The following is a 20,853-nucleotide window of genomic DNA, read 5'->3' as shown; positions in this document are numbered from 1 at the left end:
CAAGGCTTCTTTAAGTCCCCCCCCCCTTTTCTCCTGAGATATCGTTATACAACTTTACATACTAATGAGACCGAAGAGCTCATTTATATAAAGAGCTAAACCTTGGCTAAATATTTGATATTACACAGCAATATTTTTCAGAGTTGATTGATCAATGTTTTTTTATTATCAATCACCAGTGCTAACAAAGTCATTTCTTGCCAATATGCAGTGCAAAATAGCAGAAGTATGTTTCAAAGATTGCTGTAAACATTATCCTAATCTCAAGCCAAAACTCACTCAGTTTTTTTATATACAATTTTAATGGAACCCAAGGCATCAAACATTCTTGCACAATGCAATCCAAAATTACAATACTTCCACACCAAGGAATCATGGGATGAGAATATTAGAGGTCATTTTCTTCACGTTTCTATAAGAACAGAAAAGTTTGTTTGTACAGTGAAAACACCAAATGAGGGAGCGGCAACTCAGCAGTAAAGGAACGCGCTGCCCAAGCCAGAGGGCCTGAGCTCTCAACCTCTGGGACTCCTGTGATAAAAGAGAAAGACTCTCACAGGTTGTCCTCTGACCTCCACACAGGCACTGTGCCATGTGCATGCATGCAACACACACATACACACAGATACACACACACACACACACAGACATGCACACCACAAACTGAGCTACAGTATTTCTGGCAACATTTGTTGCACCCATACAACAGTGCCAAGTGGGCATGGCGTTTGTTTAGAACCAAGGCTATAGAGAAGCTGCATGACAGAACAGGAGTGGGCACTGGCAGAACCCTGATTCATTACATGCTTGATTTCAAACAAATCTTTTGTTCTTTTACACTAAGAACCTTTTTATTGTTGCCCGTGCACTCGCACGCAAGTGCACACACATACGGCCTTTTGGCCACACGACCATTTATAGGGTGGCCACATACAGTTTGAAAAGCTAGGATGTAGAGCACCTCACTTTCATTCTGGCTCTTGCTACTTTACAAGGTAGAAGGCATTAAACAGAACAGGAAAGTACAGAAGGGGGCAGTGAATTTGTACAGTCACACAGATGTTAGATGAGGACTCAGTATTCACACACAGAGTTCATCTCTAGAAATAAAAAAATAAATTCAGTATTGGCCAGTAGCTGAGCCTCAGTAGAGCTGGAAATGTCAGCTCACGGCTCTCAGAGAATGCAGAGACAAGAGAATCAGCACACGTTATAGATCATACCAGTACAGAGCAAATTCTAAACCAGTAAGGGCTATGTAGCTAGGCTACATACACACATTACTGTTTCGATTTGATTGAGCCACCTAACTGGAGTGTCGTCCCTAGCCTCAAAGTCACAAGACCATGCATACAAAGACTTCGTTCTAACTTTGCTGTCTGATCTAAATTCTCTCTGTGAGCAAACCTGCTCCAGTCATCCTCACCCAGGTGGAGGGAGATTTGTGCGTTCTTGGTTAGATCTCTCATGAGCCCATTATGATGCCAGGCCTAGGCTGTCGCCATAGCACCCAGAGGACCCAGGGCTGGGAGCACCAGGCCTGCCCAGAAGCTCACTCTGACCTCGGCTCCCACTGCACTTCCCACCTGCTGAACCCCTGCATCTTCATCATTTAGGTACCTGGGTACCCTTTGTGCCAGTCCCTGCTCTTTACCTCACCCTCTCATTCAGAGTCTAGACTCACTCCACTTGGTGCTTCCTTCTCCAGCTTTACCACTCAGACTTGCTCCCTTCTTCACCTTTCCTTTCCCAAGCTTATAGATAGCCCTCTCTACCTTCCCACTCCTTGGCTGACCTTTGCTCTTTCCATCACACTGGCCTCACCACCACCACCCCCAACTCCTCAACTCCTCCCCCCACTCACTCCCATACCCCCTTAACCCTCTTTTGCTTTCTTCCCACCGGTTGAGCAGAGCCAGCTATACCTAGAGATCATATTATGGAGCCTGGAAAAGAAAAGGACTTAGAGGACCCTGGTGAGCAGAATCAGAAACCAAGACCCAGCACAAGGTCCTCAACGACAAATAGACAGCCGAAAATGAAAAGAAAGAAGAAAGATTTAGAAGAGCTGAAGAAGGAAGTGGTTATGGTGAGGATGCCCAAAGCAAACTGCCCTTGAAAGACCCTTCAGCCTTTGCCTGATGGCTTCCACATCCTACCTGAAGAAGAAGCAAAGCATGCTTCCAGGGCTGTCCCCTCCAACCCCCTCCTTCCTCCCTGCACAGGACCCGAGGTCATCGTCTCACCTTAATGAGTATTCTGTTCCCTCAGGATGATCACAAGCTAACGTTGGATGAGCTGAGCGCCAAGTACTCTGTGGACTTGACCAAGGTAAGATCTGCCTGAAGCAGGACAGAGGTCCTCAGTGACTTGAGGCCACTAACCAGGGCAGTGCAGAAGCTGAAAGTGACCCCCACTCTCAACTCCAGATCCAACTGTGTACCTCTTACCTTCAGCCCTGCAAAGCTCCACACAACTCTACTTGGAAAAAAAATGGTGGCGGTAACTATCCGAGAAAGTTGTGATGGTGTGAATGGTTGGGAATATGCCTTTTGTCTTGTCCTCTAGACCTGTTTATACTCTTAGGACTTATCAAGGGCTCCAAAGAGCTTAGGTAAAAATAATGTTATTGGTATTTGCCATGGTAAAAAATTAAATTGGCAAATTTTAAAAGTATTTCTGAGTTCCTTTATAAAGAGTAGTGGCTGGGAATGTGGCTCAGTGGCAGAGCATCTTCAGCCTGAGTTTGATCCCTAGAGTCATGAAAGAAGAGAAGGACAAAAAAGGTTTATTATAAACTAACAGCAATAATTTTTTTAACCAATTAACTATTTTTCCAAAAAAATTACTGTCATCTTACATTTTACAAATCTCTTTAATACCTAACTTTCTTTTATGTTTGTTTTCTTGAGACAAGGTCTTACTATGTAGCTCTGATTAGCCTGGAACCCACTATTATGTAGATCAGGCTGGCCTTGAACTCATAGAAATCCACCTGCCTCTGCTGGGATTTATGTATGCCACTACACCCAGCATTTAATTTCTAGTTTTCTAATAGAAAAATCTGAATTCTCATACCTTTTGATAGTAAATCTACTGGGATGTATCATGACATCTTTGGAAAACTTCAAGTGTTATCTTTCTATTAGTGTGACAAAATATCTGAATCTGTGGTGTTTGAACAAGAAGGGTCCCCATAGATTTGTATTTGACTACTTTGTCCTCAGTTGGTGGAACTTCTTGGGAAGAATTAGAGGGTGTGGCCTTGTTGGAGGAAATGTGTTACTGGGGCTCTAAAGTTTTAAAAGTCCAGCCATCCGTAGTAAGCTCTGTCTGTCTCTGTCTCTCTCTCTCTCTGTTTGTCTGTCTCTCTGTCTCCCTTTCTCTGTCTCTTTCTGTCTCTCTCTCTCTGCCTTGTATCTGTGGATCAGGGTGCAAGCTCACAGCTACAGCCTGCCTGCTGCCATAATCCCTGCCATGATGGTCATGGCTCTAACCGTCTGAGACTGTGAGCCCCAACAAACACTTTGCTGTGTACGTTGCCTTGGTCATGGTATCTCTTCGTAGCAATAGAACAAAGTAACTTAAGACAGAGACAAACAATGTAAAGGAGAAAGGAGTCACTCTAACTTGGAGCTAGGAGGATTCAGGCCAGGGTCTCTTGGCTCCACTGCTCACGCTTCATCTGTGGGGAGGAAGGAAGCCACGTGATGGAACACAGCTGCTGACTTCATGGCAAATAGGAAGATGAGGGGAGAATCCCAACATACCTTTCAAGGGCACCTCCCAGTAGTCTAGTTCCCCCCCCCCCCGAACTCTCCCGACAGCACCCTCACAACACCACCATCAGCTGGGCGTCAGGTAATTTGGGGAATATCTAAGAGTCAAACCATAACATTTACCATACACTTTTTTTTTTTTTTTGAGGCAGGGCCTGACTATGTAGATCAGGCTGTCCTGAAATTTGGTGGCCAATCATCCATTCCTCAAGGATGAGTAAAGATGACAATGATTTAGTATTGTTACTAAAAGCTTTAGACTCTTGAGAGAATATTGAAGCCCCTTAGGTCTTTTTGAAGACAGGCTAAGGGAATGCCTGATAGGCTCTGGTAGATTCTATTATCACATAATATTAAGGAAAAATCGCAGAAACGCATGCATAAGGCCAGAATAAAATCCATACATTGGTGTCTTTAGTTTGATTTTTCCCTTGTTTCCAATTTGGAAAGCCAAAGTGTGAAGGCCAAGATGTTTCCAGCATCATGGATCATAGCCCCAGTTAATCTAGTACATTATAATCAACTCTATATGTTTGTTTCCCAACTTGAGCTCCCTAAAAATAAGGAACATTCTTGAATTTCATTCATTCAATTGATTGATTATTATGAGCACCTAAGTTTATGTGTGGAGGTATGATTGTGCCACTGCGTGCACACAGAGGTCAGAGGACAACTTGTGGAATTCAGTTCTCTCTACCATGTGAGTCCAAGAATTAGACTTAGGTTGTCATGCCTTGCTGCAACCACCCTTCCCTTGAGATGGCTGTCATGCCATCTCAGAGTCCCTTTGGGTGGAGACCATTCCTATTAATGATGATATTCTCAGCTCCTATCACATGACCAAGCCACAAGATAAAATACTCAAGTTCAAAAGGTTTGTAAACCAATCCACACACAAATGCGCAAACAAACGAAAAAGCTCTCTATGAGTAAGCATGCTAAATGAAACCCCTTCTACAATACAAATTCTTATAGGAAAGAATCTTCAGAAGGATCTTCCACAGCTGCTTTGGGGTAGACCTATCCTGAGGCTGTAACCAGTAGGTCCTCTCGCTGTAACTGGTTCTTTTTCACAGCTGCCTCTACATCCTTATTTCTTCTCCACACAGGGTCTTAGCGTCGTAGAAGCCCAGGAAATTCTGTTTCAAAATGGACCGAATGCACTAACTCCTCCTCCAACCACTCCAGAGTGGGTCAAATTCTGTAGACAACTGTTTGGTGGCTTCTCCCTCCTACTGTGGACTGGTGCCTGTCTCTGCTTCCTGGCCTATGGCATACATGTAAATTATTACAAAGAAAACGCCAACAAAGATAATGTGAGCTTGCTCCCTCCCCCCCAAACTCCCAAATTCTCCTCACCTGAATCCCCAATAGTTCAGAAGTTTCTGGGGAAGCTCTTGATCCATCTTGGTCTCCTGCAAACTCTATCTAGAAAGCTTCTAGTTTAGCTCCCTAAAAGGCGTTATTCTACCAGTCTACTCGCCAAGTGGCCATCACAGTGTTTCTGCAGTCCCTCCCTTCCCCTTTTGAAAGATTTATTTACTTATTTAATGTATATAAGTACACTGTAGCTCATCTTCAGACTCTAGCTGTCTTCAGATACATCAGGAGGAGGGTAAATGGTTATGATCCAACATGTAGTTGCTGGGGATTGAACTCAGGACCTCTAGAAGAGCAGTCAGTGCTTTTAACCGCTGAGCCATCTGTAGTCCCCCATTTCTTATTCAGAATGCCAACCTCTTCATCTCTTGCTTTCCTTGGCTCATTGTCCACCTCCTGCCGATAGAGGGAGAGGAAGATTCTCATTCTCTAGGAGTTTTCTGACCACTCAACATTAGGTTAGGTCTTCATTACCAAGGAGCCGAGGGGGCCAACCCTTCCCAGATCCTCCTCGACCCTCAGTCCCATGACTTCCTCCAGCCAGAGGAAGTTGTTCCCTTGGCAATCTATCTGAGGATGCAGAGGGAGAAAAGGATGTGCTAATGACACTTTCTCCATCTTCAGCTGTACCTGGGGATTGTACTATCTGCCGTGGTCGTCATTACTGGCTGCTTCTCATATTACCAGGAGGCCAAGAGCTCCAAGATCATGGAGTCTTTTAAGAACATGGTGCCTCAGGTAGGTAGGACTTGTGTGGGAAGAGCTAGTGAGAGGAAGTGCAGATTGTGATGAGTTATATAATCGCTCATTCACTGGGAGACTGTCACACACAGTGGGTGTGCTGAGTGAGGCTGGAGATGAGGAGCCTGGAAAGTACCAGGAAAAATGGAAATCAAGCTCCGATGACAATAGCCACAGACTGTGTCACTGAAAGTGACAAGGAAATGAAGAATGACCTTCCACAACTTAAATAAGGACATCTACTGAAAACGAAGCCACTGGGGAGGCTGACATTAAAGGCAATGTATTTGTGGAAATGTTCCAGTTTTTAAAAAGCTAAAAGGATATGGCGATATGAATATTCTGGTAAATATATGAGTCCTGGGCCTGATGCTATGTTGGGAAATAATGCCTTAAAGAAGCATTTTGGGTCAAGTGCCAAAAGCTGAAATGTATGCAGTAAATGTGAGCATTGCATTAAAATCAAACCACTTGAGACAATCACTGTGCTGTCATAGAAAAGAATAACCTAGGGGCCAAGAGATGGATCCGCAAATAACAGCACTTGCTGCTTATGTTGGCTAATTTTATGTCCATTCGACACACCCTAGCATCACTTGGGAAGAAGGGATTCAGTTAAGAAATATACCAGATTGACATGTAGACAAGCCTGTGGTATGATTGATGTGGGAGGCTCCAAATCACTGTGGACAATGCCACCCCTCAACTGTGTAGTCCTGGGTGTGACAAGAAAGTGGCTGAGCAAGCCTAGGGAGAGCAAGCCTGAAGCAGCACTCCATGGCCTCTGGATAATGGACTGTGATGTGGAATGTTTAAGTGACATAAATCCTTTCCTCCCAAAGTTGCTTTTGATTGTGGTGTTTATCCAAGCAATAGAAACGGTAAGAATCTGTTTTTGCAGATGGCCTGGGTTCTGTTCTCACATCCTGATGGTGGCTTACAACCACCTGAAACTCCAGTTTCAAAGGATTCTCACCTTCCTTCTCTTCTGCCCTCGCAGGCACCGGGCATGAACATGGTGCATATCTACATACATACATATGTATATATGTGCACACGTATATATGTGTATACATGCATATATATGTATGTATAGATATATATATATAATAAATATTTTTAAGAGAATGAAGATTACATAATTCTTTGAAAATGCACACACAAGTGTTTAGGATAAGCTACCATGACGCATCTAACTTTGAGACAGGAAAGGATGAAGTAACTGAGGTGGACAGTTAGTGGGTGAAGGCAGGTGGAAGTTTTATAGGTGTGCTCGTCACTATTCTTACTATTGAAGCTTTTCTGAAATTTAAATTTTATTTTTTTTAAATTGAATGTTTTTAAAGGTATCTGGAAATAGTATGACAGCAGATTGGAGTTCCTAAATACAGGACTAGAGGCTTAAAAAACAAACAAACAAAAACAACAACAAGTCTCCCAACTCATGCAACAATATCACCATGTTCCACCCTTGTACCCTAGGATGTTCTTCTCCTGCTAATGTCAACTTGATTTAAACCTTTCTTTGAGTAAGAGTTTTGACTGGGATCTTAGAGTTTATCAGGTGGCACTGGTTGCCTAATATACCACCCAAACATGACTTTTGTCACAGTTCTGTGTCTGTGCTGCTGCTCTGGTCTAAGCTGGCTTCAGCTTGCTCTAGGGAGAAATAGAAGATAACCTTATTCACTCCTCGGTTGAAAGGATTGAGATGTTCGCAGCTCTTGCTTGTTCATGGGAACAGAGGGGTTCCCAGGAACAGCAGGGCAAACCTTAACAGGAACAATTTTTTTAACTAATTTATTTATTTACTTTACATCCAGATCCAAAGTTTCCCATCCCTCCTCTCCTTCCGGTCTTTTCCCTCTTCCTTCCCCCATCGTCCGCTCCCCCCCCCCTTTGTCTTCAGAAAAGGAGAGGCCTCCCTTGGGTATCAAACAGCCTTGGCACATCCAGTTGCAGTAAGACTAGGTGCATCTTCTCCAGTCGAGGTTAGATGAGGCAGCCACTCAAGGGGAAAGGTCCCAAAGGCAGGCAACAGAGTCAGGACAGCCCCTGCTCCCACTATTAGGAGTCCCACAGGAAGACCACAACTATAAGATATGTGTGGAAGGAAGGCCTAGGTCAGACTCCTGCAGGCTTCCTGGTGGTCGATTCTGGCCCCTTTGGGTCCAGGTTAGTTGATTCTGTGGGGTTTTTGGGGGTGTCCTTGACCTCTCTGGCCCCTAGATCCTTCCTCCCCCTCATCGGGATTCTCCAAGCTCCACCAAATGTCTGGCTGTGGGTCTCTGCATCTGTGCATCAAATAAATTTTTAAGCCTTTATTCTTATCATTTCTGCTAAAATCTTCTGGGCCAAAAATAAAAAATAGATTACATGGTCAATTCTACATTTAGGGACAAAGAGATAGATTCCACCTCTTAATGGAAAGGCCATCAAAGTCCCATTGCAGAGATTCTGCAGACAGCAATAGTAGACCTAACACAGAAGGACAGAGATGGAAGTGGGGAGGGTTGGAGCACAACCAGGAAGTGCAAGAGGCTATATAACATTATCTTCCTACAGCAAGCTCTGGTGATTCGAGATGGAGAGAAAATGCAAATCAATGTAAGAGATGTGGTTTTGGGAGACCTAGTAGAGGTGAAGGGAGGAGACCAAATCCCTGCTGATATCAGGGTTATCTCTGCGCAAGGATGCAAGGTGAGGAGATGAGGAAAGCTATAGGAGGGAGGCTACGGCAATGTGTGGCTCTAAGGCACGGTGAAGATCTGGGCTTGGTCTTAATCCAATCTTCTTATTCAGAACCTTGAGACAGTGATGAGAGTGGTTTGGGGGAAAGAAGAGGAGGTTCTAGGAGTACAGATATTTATCTCTGCATGTTAATGACATGATGGTTCTGACAGATAAAGTGGTGCTGCCTTCATACATGAATCTGACCTTTGTCCTATGACTGCCTTTTAACCTCTCCTTCCCATCCCAGGTAGACAATTCCTCCTTGACTGGGGAGTCAGAACCCCAGTCTCGCTGCCCTGATTGCACTCATGAGAACCCTCTGGAGACACGGAATATCATCTTCTTCTCCACTAACTGTGTAGAAGGTGAGTATAGTATATCATCTGCAGCCCAGGCTCAAAAAAAGAGGTGGAAACACATGGCTTTTAAAACCTTCTGTTTTCTAAAGGTTTCAGGGTAGGAAGACAGTATCAAGGTTGGCTTCTCCATCACTCAGGTGCTTAATGACCTCTGGGGGCGGGGATGGGGGGGGTCAAAGACATCATTTCCAAATTTGCATACTGTTGATACAAAAACTGCTACCCATCGATTGCTTATGGACTAAAATGACATAAATATAAAATGCTTAGCACAGGGCCTATTACACGGTAAGCATCCTGAAGTTGTTGACAATGGTTTGAACTGGTGGAGAAAATGGTTTATGTGTCAGAAATAGCACAGAATGGAGGGACGTTATCCATCTCTGCCAGGTCACTCTTCTACTTCCTTTTACCTTCCAGAGGAAGCTACCGACACTGCAAGCTTGAATTATCAGAGGTGTCCCTCAAACTCTGCCATTCAAACACTGGCTTTGTCCCTTGAATGAAAGAAAGGCACTCCTGAGCCAGCACTCACATCCTTCTTTCCTTTGCCCTTTGCCCTTAAGGAAACCCAAACATACTCCAGAGTCTACTTGCAAATCATCATTAATGCTTAAGATCAAATGTCTTAGTGTCTGAAGATGGGTGCTTTCTATGGAATATATAAATGTATATAACTGTAGTGTCAAGCACTATAAACATTTTTTTGTTCTGACTCTCACAATGTCACACACAAAACTCTATGAAGTTTCTATTACTATGAAGTCCATAGAAATTACACGCTCACCATAGTTTAGAGTAAGACCCAACAGAGAAGAGGGAGATTAGAGATTCTAATGAAAGTCTGTCTCCAAAGCCCACGCTCTTGCCTCCACTTCCCACGCTGCTCTACACGGAGTGCTAACGACCTCTCCTCATTAAATTGCTTCATTTGAAAATATCTTAATAAGAACAATAATGTTCAATATACCCTAAGGGAGAACCCAACCAGAAAGAAATTATATCATTTGATGTATACACAATTATAAAACATAATTATTGAATGTACAGAAAAATACAAATTAGCAAGATTCCTCTTTTTTAAAAAAAATGCTGTATTTTAGCTGTTATGTTTTAGGAGAAAATTTGCTCAGGTTTATCTTTCTGAAGTAGGTTTTTTTTTTTTTTTAAAGGGGTTTGATCGCATCAGCTCTTTTTTTTTTTTTTTTAAAGATTTATTTATTGATTATATAGTACACTGTAGCTGTCTTTAGACACTCCAGAAGAGGGAGTCAGATCTCGTTACGGATGGTTGTGAGCCACCATGTGGTTGCTGGGATTTGAACTCTGGACCTTTGGAAGAGCAGTCGGGTGCTCTTACACACTGAGCCATCTCACCAGCCCCTGAAGTAGGTTTTTCATCAGCTAAGTCTAGGCTGCTGACAAGCGGGTTAGGCAAGAGTTGGTGAAGGTACTCCAGCTGAGAAACAAGGGTCTATCTGAGAGAAAGGGGGATTTAATAGAAGACAAACAAAATCCTAATGTAGCCAAGAGGGTAGAACTAGCTAGATAGGCTAAGGGATTTTGTTTTGTTTGTTGAAATATCTCAGGTCTTGTTATGTAGCTCTGACTGTCCTGGAACTTGCTATGTAGACCAGGCTGGCCTTGAACTCACAGAGATCCCTATGCACCAGCTCCCGAGTGCTAAAGTTCAAGAAGTGTTCTACCATGCCTGCCAGGCTAAGTTTTGTACAAGTTGCTGCGTAACTTGTAGACACAAGCCTTTGCGTTAGACCAGTTTCCCCTTTAACCTTCAACCCAGACCAATTTACAAATTAGTCACACAAATACAGCTTTATCCTTGCCCCCAGCTGTTGTTACTGTGGTCCTTGATAGGCAGTGGCACAAACCCCTCTCTTTGTGTTCCCATTGCTTCCAGGGAACCTGACCTCTCTCTGATGACACATGCAAGGTGCACGAGGGAAGGAACAGTCTGTCCTGAGACACAGGATATTTGCCCTTATCAGTTTCTTCCGGTTTGATGCTAACCTGCTCCATCTCCAGACACACAGGGAGCATTTACTACATTTAATCATTTCTAGCTCGATATGTGAACGGAATGGATTTAAATGACACTGTAGCCACCTTGCCCATCTTATCAAAAATATAAAATCCTTTCATTAGCTTTCAGTCATTTTATTACTTTCCTAAAGGCTTAGAGAACCTGTCAACCAGTTCAAAGGTTGTCTGCAGTGTGTTTTACATTGTGACCCTTGCTAGAGTCTCCTTCCCCATAATACTGGCCTAATCCATCCAAGAACTCTACTCTTAGAGTCTTTTTTAAATAGTTTTGTGTGTGTGTGTGTCTGTCTGTGTCTACATATGTGTCCTACATATACTCAGGAGCCCAAGGAAATCAGAAGAGGCGATCCCTCAAACTACAGTGAGAGACGCCTGTGAGCCACCGTGTAGGTTCTCAGAACCAAGTCCAAGTTGCCTGCAAGAACAGTAAATACTCTTAACCACTGAGCCATCTCTTCAGCTCCATGTGCCTTGACTGTTGCTGCAGGCAATCTTAGAACTGGAGACCACCAGCTACCCCGCGCCCCTGTGTTTGCAGGATCTGCTCCTACTGAGTCACATGTATGATTTTACACTGACTCTCTAATCCTTTATTCACTGGAATAAAGTTGAGTGTCTACCATACATCCAACCTTGTTCTAGGCTTTTTCAGAAATATTTGATTTCACAGCTTTGTGGGTTCTTTGTTGTTTCTCCTCCTCCTCCTCCTCTCCCTCCTCCTCCTCTCCCTCCTCCTCCTCTTCTTCCCTTCCTTTTCCTCCCTCCTCCTTTTCAGCCTCTCAAATACTGTGTTTCTAGGTATAACTCACAGCATCTGCACTGTGCTTCATCCCATGTTTAATAAGAGGAAGCCATCGTCTTAGGAAGCATGGTACTTTATCTTGGGGTGGGGGGAACTACTTGTTTAAAAAAGTTGATGGTTCAGCCCTGTGCCCTTCTGCTTCTGAGATGAAAGTTCCTTCCATGGGTTTCTGTCCTTGGTCATTCTCTGACTTGAATGGTAGAAACAACAGGCTCTATGGGGCAGCAAAAAGAATGGTTTTAAACAATCTTGTTTCAAAGTTGTGGGTGAGTGTCCTGTACCATGTGTGAGTAAAGTCAACCACGGTGTCCTTCTACATAGGGTGCAGAGCTGGTGGGGGCAAAGGCCCTGGAAAGGCTCAGGGCACAGGTGTTATGGCTGGTGCCACCCAGCAGAGGTCAGACTAGCTCTAGTCAGAAAAGCAGGGAGGGGGCTCCTCAAATAGTGACACTGAGGACCGGAGAGGTCTTTGTTCTGAGGGAGCACTGTGGGGTGCTTAGCAGCGTGTGGCTTGCACCCTTCCTTTTCCTGTCTGCACAGAACCCTAGGTCTTACTGTAGAGATTCCCCATCAGTTCCCCATAACTCACTCAGTCAAAGTTTGACACGAACTACCTCAAAATAGCATCAGATGAGAGCTCAGTCCCATGAGGCTCTTCCTACTCCAGTCTCTAGTCCAAGTAATAGGCTGTCATCCATACTTCTGACAGGGTGGCTGTGAACTGCGATTCCCAGGACTTTTTCCTTAAGGCTCTCGGAAGTCAGGGAAGCACGTGGCCTACATTTTGCACTCATTGCAGATGATAGGAGACAACTGAACAGGCAGATAGGAGACACACACAGGGCCTGGGATGTGGGCAGAGATGTGGAGTTTCTGTATCCTGAGTATGCGATCCTCCAGACATCTCCATGTGTTTGCCAGGCTGGAAGCTCTCCAAACACAGTTGTCTTGGCTTTTAGTGGATGTTTTATTACATAGACGTGACTGGTTATATCATTTGCCATTGGTAATCAACTCAACCTTCAGCCTCTCTCTCCATCCTGGATGTTGGGTTGTAGAGCTGAAAGCCTACCCTGTAATCCCATAGCTGGTTCCCCTGGCAACCTCCTCATCCTGTGGCTACCCAAGAGCCCACCAAGAGTTGCCTCACTAAAGCAAAAGGTTCTCTTACTACCTAGGGAATCTATGGAATTTAGAAGCTCTCTGTCCGATATTTCTATCACGCCAGAAACTATAAAGTGTCAAGAACCTACCATGATAACAAAAGATTCTCCTAGCAAAACAACCAAAAGATTTTAGAAGTTCAATGTCAGTAACTGGGGTGGTGATACCAGCCCAAGCAATCCTTTTTCTACCACAGTATGGAGTTATAGCGTCTTCCTTCATTCACAGGAACAGCTCGGGGTATTGTGATTGCTACAGGAGACTACACAGTAATGGGCCGGATTGCTTCCCTGACATCAGGCTTGCAAATGGGCAAGACCCCGATTGCCACCGAAATTGAACACTTCATCCATTTGATCACAGCTGTCGCGGTCTTCCTCGGCATTTCATTTTTTTGGCTCTCGATTATCTTGGGTTACACCTGGCTGGATGCTGTCATTTTCCTTATTGGTATCATTGTGGCCAATGTGCCGGAAGGGTTGCTGGCCACTGTCACTGTGAGTAAACAAGAGTGGGGAGGGGTGACCTCTGGGCAGACAAATGACCCCAGGGAAAGGAAGTGTCCCTACTAACACTTGTTGTTAAGGAACATCTGAAGTGAGGGGTATCCCTGAGATACATAGAAACATCAGAAGCAATTTAGTTCCCACGAGCACTGCACTGCCTTCCTCTACCTGTGCCTCTGTGACTTCTCTGTCCCCTCCGTGAAAGAGGAAGCAAGATGCAACAGAGAAAGGATCGTGCTCCAGTCTCAGGTGCATTGGCTGTTAAACTTGGCCAAAGCACTTAAGATCATCGGGCCTTGTGCATTTGTTAGTTTCTAGAGCAAGATTAATTTAGGATTACAGAATTCTACCAGAATGGACTTCAAGGCCACTTAAAATCAACCTTTGAGCCAACACTGGAGTCCTCTATAAAAATCTATGGAAGATAACTGTGGTTTGTTTCTGAGGGTGGCTGACATAGCTCCTTTGTCTCAGCCCCATCTTGTTCTTAGCTCACTTTAGTTAAACTGAGCAGAAATATGATTCCCTGTTCCATCCTGGTTTTCCCAACCAGAGTAAGTTGGTTCTTTGTGTCCTAATGGCCTAAGCCCTCCACCCCCATGACTACCATCATGCCCCTCAGATTCTCCAAGTAATTCCTATTCCCTTAACCATTCTTCCTATGACACCGTCTTGGCTCTCTGTCTTACTGATAACTTGTTTGGGAAACTTGTTGCTCTAGTTTTGTTTTGTTTTTTTAAGATTTATTATTTTATGTATGTGAGTACATTGTAGTTCTCTTCAGACACACCAGAAGAGGGCACCAGATCCCATGACAGATGGTTGTGAGCCACCATGTGGTTGCTGGGAATTGAACTCAGGACCTCTAGAAGATCAGTCAGTGCTCTTAACCACTGAGCCATCGCCCCAGGCACCATATTCTGGTTTTTCTATAGTCATCTTAAAATAGAAATAAGGATAACATTTAGGGTGTGTTAGGACTAGTTTTAAAATGCTAGGAACTAAGGATATCGTGTAAATAAATTGTAATTCCATAATTGGGATTCTATACTTACCTATCCACAGCACAATAGTTTGTTAATTTTTAAAAACCACTTTGCTTCCATTTATGATTTTAAAACAAATGTTCTGGTTTATATGAATTCCCGGGGGCTTTTCAGTACTGTGACATCTTTTCCCAATGTCATTATCATTCCCTTCTGCCCAAACTTTTCTGACACTATTGGCAAGATGCCCTGTCCATACATAGCACTGTATACCACAGTAAAACGTGACCCAGCGATGTGGTCCTTGTAGAGAGCGGATCTGAAAGACAGGGAGGGGTCTGGGATGGAAAAGAGGCTCCTGAATGAAAGCTCTAAATGTGTCCCGGGGAAGGAGCCTGTGCTCTGTGAAGGAGTGAGGCGCACACTGAAAACTCTCGCCATAGACCATTTCCTCAGCATCCCTTACGGAGATCACAGGTGGGATTTCTAAAGACCGAGTTAGAGTAAAAGGGAAATAAAAATAATCAAATTTCCAAAGCAAAACAACCTGACCAGTCTCCACCTCGATCCATTCTTTCCCCTCTCGGTGGCCTTAGGTGTGCCTGACGCTGACAGCCAAGCGCATGGCTCGCAAGAACTGCCTGGTGAAGAACCTGGAGGCCGTGGAGACGCTGGGCTCCACATCCACCATCTGCTCAGACAAGACGGGCACCCTCACCCAGAACCGCATGACAGTGGCTCACTTGTGGTTTGATAAGACTGTATATGAGGCCGACACCAGTGAGGAGCAAACCACGGGTAACAAGTGGCCCTGGTTGCCAAGAGCAGAGGATTTGGGGTGGGAAGGTTAGGCGATAGATGATGCCAGATAAACAGGAGAGAGCAGGAACGTGGACAGAAGCGGGAGTGTGGGGGCCATAGGAAATATCACGCCGGGCGGTGGTGGCACACGCCTTTTTTTTTTCTTTTCGGAAAACCAAAACGAAAGAAAGAGAAGAGAAGAGATACCATCTCTGTGCAGTGTTTCGGTGCGAAGGAGAAAATGAATAACCCCTGCTTTGTTTGTTTGGCTGTCAGCGCCTTATGTAGCTGAGAATGAGCTTGACCGTCCCAGTCCCCTGACTGACCTCCCCCTCAACGTCTAACCCCTTGTTTTAAACTTCATGTGTTTATAGCTCTTCCTCTTCTTCTTCTTCTTCTTCCCTAGGGAAAACATTTCCCAAGTCCTCGGACACCTGGTTTTACCTGGCTCGAATCGCTGGCCTCTGTAACCGGGCCGACTTTAAACCCCATCAGGAGTCTGTTCCCATAGCTAAGGTATCAAGTTGAAGTGGAAAGAGGGCACCTCAGTGACTAGTATCACCTGTCTGTCCCCTTCCAGAAAAGTCTGCTTTTCAGTAGTTTTCTACACACACCCTTCCCTCCCCGTTCTGCCTCTCTGTTTGAGACCACAGGTAGATCCCTTGTCCGGATGGTATACCCCTGGGACTTATTGTACACTCCCTTCCTTGCAGCGGACAACAACGGGGGATGCTTCCGAGTCAGCTCTCCTCAAATTCATTGAGCAGTCTTACAACCCTGTGAGCGAAATGAGGCAGAAAAACCCCAAGGTGGCTGAGATTCCCTTTAACTCAACCAACAAGTATCAGGTACAGAACTGACAAAGGTGGCGGGAGAACGGTGGGGGCCATGGACTCGCCAGTGGGGGGAGCTATGCCTTTGCCTCCAGCTTTGGAACAGGGCACTCGTTCAGGAGCACCAGCATCCCAACTAGGAGGAAGGCTCACCACAAGGAAAGTGACAAAGGCTAAGGAGAGAGAAGTAGGTGATCAAGGGAGAGGGTCTGAGCAGAAGGCTCACTCATGTTGCCTGCAAAGAGAGCACGTCATAAAATGCTAAGATGGGCAGAGGCAGCTGAGGCTGGATGCTGGGAGTCTCACGCAGGTATTAGTCTAAACCAGTGTCTGCTATGAAATTTGCCAGTGTAGACAGCCTATACCCACTTCCCTCCACGAAGTCCCTAGGGCAGCCATCATGAGACAGTTAGGGGTCGAATGCACGTGTGTCATATTTTTCTCTTTTTGTTTGTTTTTTTGTTGTTTGTTCTGTTTTGGTTTTTTTCCGAGACTGGTTTCCTTTGCGTAGCCTTGGCTGTCCTGGAACTCACTTCCAGGGTTATATTTTTCACCTTAAAAACATTGATTCATTATCCAGGTAGGCAAGGGAGAGGGTTGAGTGATGGTCAGGGATACAAAGAAGGAAATCCAGAGAAGCTACGCATGGTGGTTCATATAACCTCGACCTATTACCTCAGCAGCCGGGAGAGGGCTGAGGCAGAAGGATTACTCTAAATTTCAGGTAAATCTGACTTATAGTATGAGAGACCCTGTCTTAAAAAGGAGGAGGAAGAAGAAAAGAGGAGGAGGAGGATGAAAAGGAGGAAGGAAGAAGAGGAAGGAGGAGGAAGAGGAGGAGAAGAAGGAATAGGAGGGAGATGAAGAAGAAGAGGAAGAGGAGGAGCAGTAATAGTCCATGCCTAGGGATGGGGGAGGGGATGAGAATCCAAGCTAACTTCAAAGAGGATTTCAGTAGAAAGTAGAGTCCCCTTGCTGAGGCTGGAGGCAGCCTAAGCCAGTTTGCTCAGGCAATAGTTCCTCCAACTCCTTGAATTTCCATGAAGACCAGACATTTGAGTGTAACAGGGTTACGAAATAAGACTCCTAAGTCAGTTTTGCCCTTCTGTCTTCAGGCATAAACAAAATAAGTCTATATGGATTTTTAAAACCTAATTACTTGTACTTTCTGATGGAACACTAAGGGCTAAGTAGATCCACACTTCCCATCGAAACTCGCCTTAGTCACTGTGATAAAATAGAGCTCCCAGAGCTGCAAATAAGCTGCAAACTTTATTCCTACTTTTTTTTCCTGACACTTGGTGGCCTCACTAACCAGACAGGAATTCTGTGGCTTGGCAGAGTGTGAGTAAGGCCTTTGGATGAATTAGGCACCTCTCCCTCCATGTGGTTAAAAATAAAAGTCGAACATATTCATGACATTGTTGGAATGTCTTAACAAGGAACCATGTTCCCCCCAAATTACCATATGAGTGCTTCTGAGCTACTGAATACCATTCAAGTGGCAGAACTGGTCTCTGTGGTACACGGTGTGTGACAAGCCAGCCCCACTGGACTCAGCTCCAGCAGGCACTAGCTCTGACAGGCTTTGAGTGAACTACTATAATTAGCTTGCTCCAAGGGCAGAGACTCCAGTCTTTGAAAGGAATGTGTCTTACTTAGCCTGTTAGTCTCTTACCATCTCTGAAATAGATTGTAGTCTGAGCATTTCTGATTTCTCTTTTTCTCTCTCCATCTTCTTTATATCTTCTCTATATAATCTTTTTTTGTGGGTGGGGTGGGGTTCACTGTGTAGCCCTGTATGTCCTGGAACTCACTTTGTAGAACAGGCTAGCCTCAAACTCAGAACCTACCTGCCTTTGCTTCCTGAGTACTGGGATTAAAGGCGTGCGCCACCACCACCCTGTTCTTTATGTATTTTTAACAACAACAACAACAGTTTTTTGGGCCAGGTATGGTGGTATATTCCTTTAATCCCAATACTCAGGAGGCAGAGCCATGAGGTTCTCTGTAAGTTTGAGGCCAGCCTGGTTTACAGAATAAATCCCAGGCCTGCCAGGGCTTCATGGTAAAACCCAGCCAAACAAACAAACAAAAACAACAACAATAACCCCCCCACACCTATTTCTCTTTCCTTTCTTTTCTCCTTTTCTTTTTGAAATGGTGCCTCTCTACATAGCCTGGAACTCATTATGCAAACCAGGCTGGCCTTGAACTCACAGAGATCCACTTGTTTCTGCCTCCTGAGTGCTAGAATTAAAATCATGTACCACCAGACCCAGCCAAAACCCGCCCTTTTTTGGGGGGGAGGGTATGTCATGGATTCCACACAGCTGACAGGGGACAATCTGTAAGACCAGTCAACTCCTTCCACTGTCAGTCCAGAGACCAACTTCAGGTGTTCAGGTTTGGCCTCAAACACCTTTATTTGCTGAGCCATCTTGTAAGCCCCATCTGTAATCTTTTTTTTTTTTAGATTTATTAATTTATTTTATGCATATGAGTACACTGTGGCTGTCTTCAGACACACCAGAAGAGAGTGTGGTTGAACTCAGGAACTCTGGAAGGGCAGTCAGTGCTTTTAACAGATGAGCCAGCTCCCCAGCTCTCCCTTCCCCCCATCTGTAACCTTGTATCAAGATTTTTATTCCCTGTGACCAGGTTAGTAGAGTGAGGAGCTCTTGTGCTCCCCTGAGCCTTTTTGATTCATTCAACAAATACTCACTGGTCACCGAGAATATTGAGCTTTGTTAATCTTAAACAGCTTCCTCCTTAAACAATGTTTTTCCCTTTTAACGACTTAAGCATATCTTGAACATAACTAGGCATCCTTTAACAAATCAGCTGGAACCACATTTTACGGGCCAGTAGCTCACCCCACTCAACATCCAGGAAATGCAGTCTGGTCTCCTCTGCGTTATCACAATTCCTTTCTGTTTGCTGATTCTGCCTCCAACAGGGGTCATAGCAGGCAGTTCCCATAAGTCAAAAAAAGAAGAGCTCTATGGGGTGCGAGATCCAAGGGAACGGCAAACCCAAGCCATCTGATTGCTCCCTCTGCTTGCTCCAGATTCTTCTCATGAACCTACCTTGCCTTGCCTTCTATCATCAGACATCTGACTAGCACACAGCCTCTCAGTGCCATCTCTTGCCTGTAGAAGAATGGCTACAGGGCTAAATTATTTAAAATTTGTGCTTCAGTTTCAAAGCTTGAGTTTTGTTCTTGTTTTGCAACTCTTGTAAAAACAAACAAACAAACAAATGGGACTGGAGAGATGATTCCGTGCAAAGAACACTGGCTGCTTTCCCAGGGGACCTGGGTTCAATTCCCAGCACTCAAATGACAGCTCACAAGAGTGTGCAATCCGAGTGACCTGACACCTTCACACAGACACCTGCAGGCAAGATACCAATGCACACAGTAAAAGTCAATAAATCATTAAAAACAAAAATAAAGTAGCCAAGATAAGATATTTTTACTCTATAGAATACTGTATAGGAACTAAGGTTTTGCAAGATCAGGTGGACTTAGCTGAGTTCACAGAGCAGATAAGACATGGATGCTGGCTCTAGAACAGAGGACCTTGAGTTCATGTGAGCCATCCAGTCAACAAGGAGGCAGGTAGAAAAAGTACCTGCTGTGCCCTCAGAGAACTTCTGAGAGGATAAGATATTCCTGTGCAAACGAAGGGACTGCCCCTCCCCTGCCCCCTTGAGTCTTCACTGGCTTGGTGGAGGGTGGGAGGTGGGTATGAAACCAGTTTCCAGTCTCTTAACCTTCAAACCCTCCCCAGGATTCTTGCCCCCTCCGTCCCATCTGGTTCTACCATTACATCTCTCCCCAGATGTCCATCCACCTTCTGGAAGATAACTCCGAAGCCCATGTGCTGCTAATGAAAGGTGCCCCAGAGAGGATCTTTGACTTTTGCTCCAGTTTCCTGCTGAATGGGCAAGAGTACCCTATGGATGAGGAAATGAAGATGGACTTCCAGAATGCCTACATAGAACTGGGAGGTCTGGGCGAACGCGTGCTGGGTGAGGAGCCAGGGAGAGGGCTTTGAAAGAACACCATTAGAATGGCTATTTGTGGGGTGAACAGCTCAGGGTGTTGGGGTTGTGCCGGGGGACACATTGGGTGACAGCTGGACCCTTCATCTCTCTGCAGGGTTCTGCTTCTTGAACTTGCCTAGCAATTTCTCTAAGGGGTTCCAGTTTAATACCGATGAGTTAAATTTTCCCATGGAAAATCTGTGTTTCGTGGGCCTCATCTCCATGATTGATCCTCCTCGGACCGCCGTGCCTGACGCTGTGAGCAAGTGTCGAAGCGCGGGGATCAAGGTAAATTCCTGCCCTCCCCCAAAGCCCTCCACTCCTCACAGCTTGAAGGAACAAGTAGAACTCTCAGTCTAGAGTAGGTGCCCAATACTCTTGGCCTAATTGATTGCTGCCTCCTTGAGCTTACGGTGTCCGCTCTTCGGAGATGTCAAACAGCCTATCTTGAATTGAGGGTTAAATCCCCAGGGAAGCTTGAAAAGTCACCTGTCTAAACTCTGCTCCAGACCTCGGGGTGACTCTTAGGCATCAGTACCTCAAAAGTTTCTGGAAACTCTGAGTTTGAAACCACTGTCAAACACAGCGCCTCGACCAATGTGTAAATGACCTTTCTGTTTCTGTCTGCCTGTTCCTGTCTCCCCCACTGTCTGTTCAG

At 44.9% G+C, this 20,853-nt stretch overlaps 1 protein-coding gene across 1 annotated transcript in view; it reads left to right on the top strand.

Moving 5' to 3' along the window:
• The first annotated feature begins 1,524 nt into the window (after nt 1-1,524).
• LOC110291780 (sodium/potassium-transporting ATPase subunit alpha-4) overlaps nt 1,525-20,853 on the top strand; it is a 35,224-nt gene continuing 15,895 nt past the window's right edge. The window contains exons 1-13 of the mRNA XM_021159049.1: nt 1,525-1,616; nt 1,914-2,089; nt 2,272-2,331; nt 4,889-5,095; nt 5,784-5,897; nt 8,466-8,600; nt 8,881-8,998; nt 13,248-13,516; nt 15,108-15,309; nt 15,719-15,828; nt 16,026-16,160; nt 19,991-20,180; nt 20,311-20,483. Of these exons, the coding sequence (XP_021014708.1) occupies nt 1,940-2,089; nt 2,272-2,331; nt 4,889-5,095; nt 5,784-5,897; nt 8,466-8,600; nt 8,881-8,998; nt 13,248-13,516; nt 15,108-15,309; nt 15,719-15,828; nt 16,026-16,160; nt 19,991-20,180; nt 20,311-20,483 (1,863 nt within the window). The 5' untranslated portion in view covers nt 1,525-1,616; nt 1,914-1,939. The remainder of the gene's footprint in view (nt 1,617-1,913; nt 2,090-2,271; nt 2,332-4,888; nt 5,096-5,783; nt 5,898-8,465; nt 8,601-8,880; nt 8,999-13,247; nt 13,517-15,107; nt 15,310-15,718; nt 15,829-16,025; nt 16,161-19,990; nt 20,181-20,310; nt 20,484-20,853) is intronic.

The sequence above is a fragment of the Mus caroli genome, chromosome 1 (assembly GCF_900094665.2).
Source record: "Mus caroli chromosome 1, CAROLI_EIJ_v1.1, whole genome shotgun sequence".
NCBI lineage: Eukaryota > Metazoa > Chordata > Mammalia > Rodentia > Muridae > Mus > Mus caroli.
The sequence above is the reverse complement of the archived record's forward strand: the minus strand, read 5'-3'. Positions and strand labels throughout refer to the sequence as shown.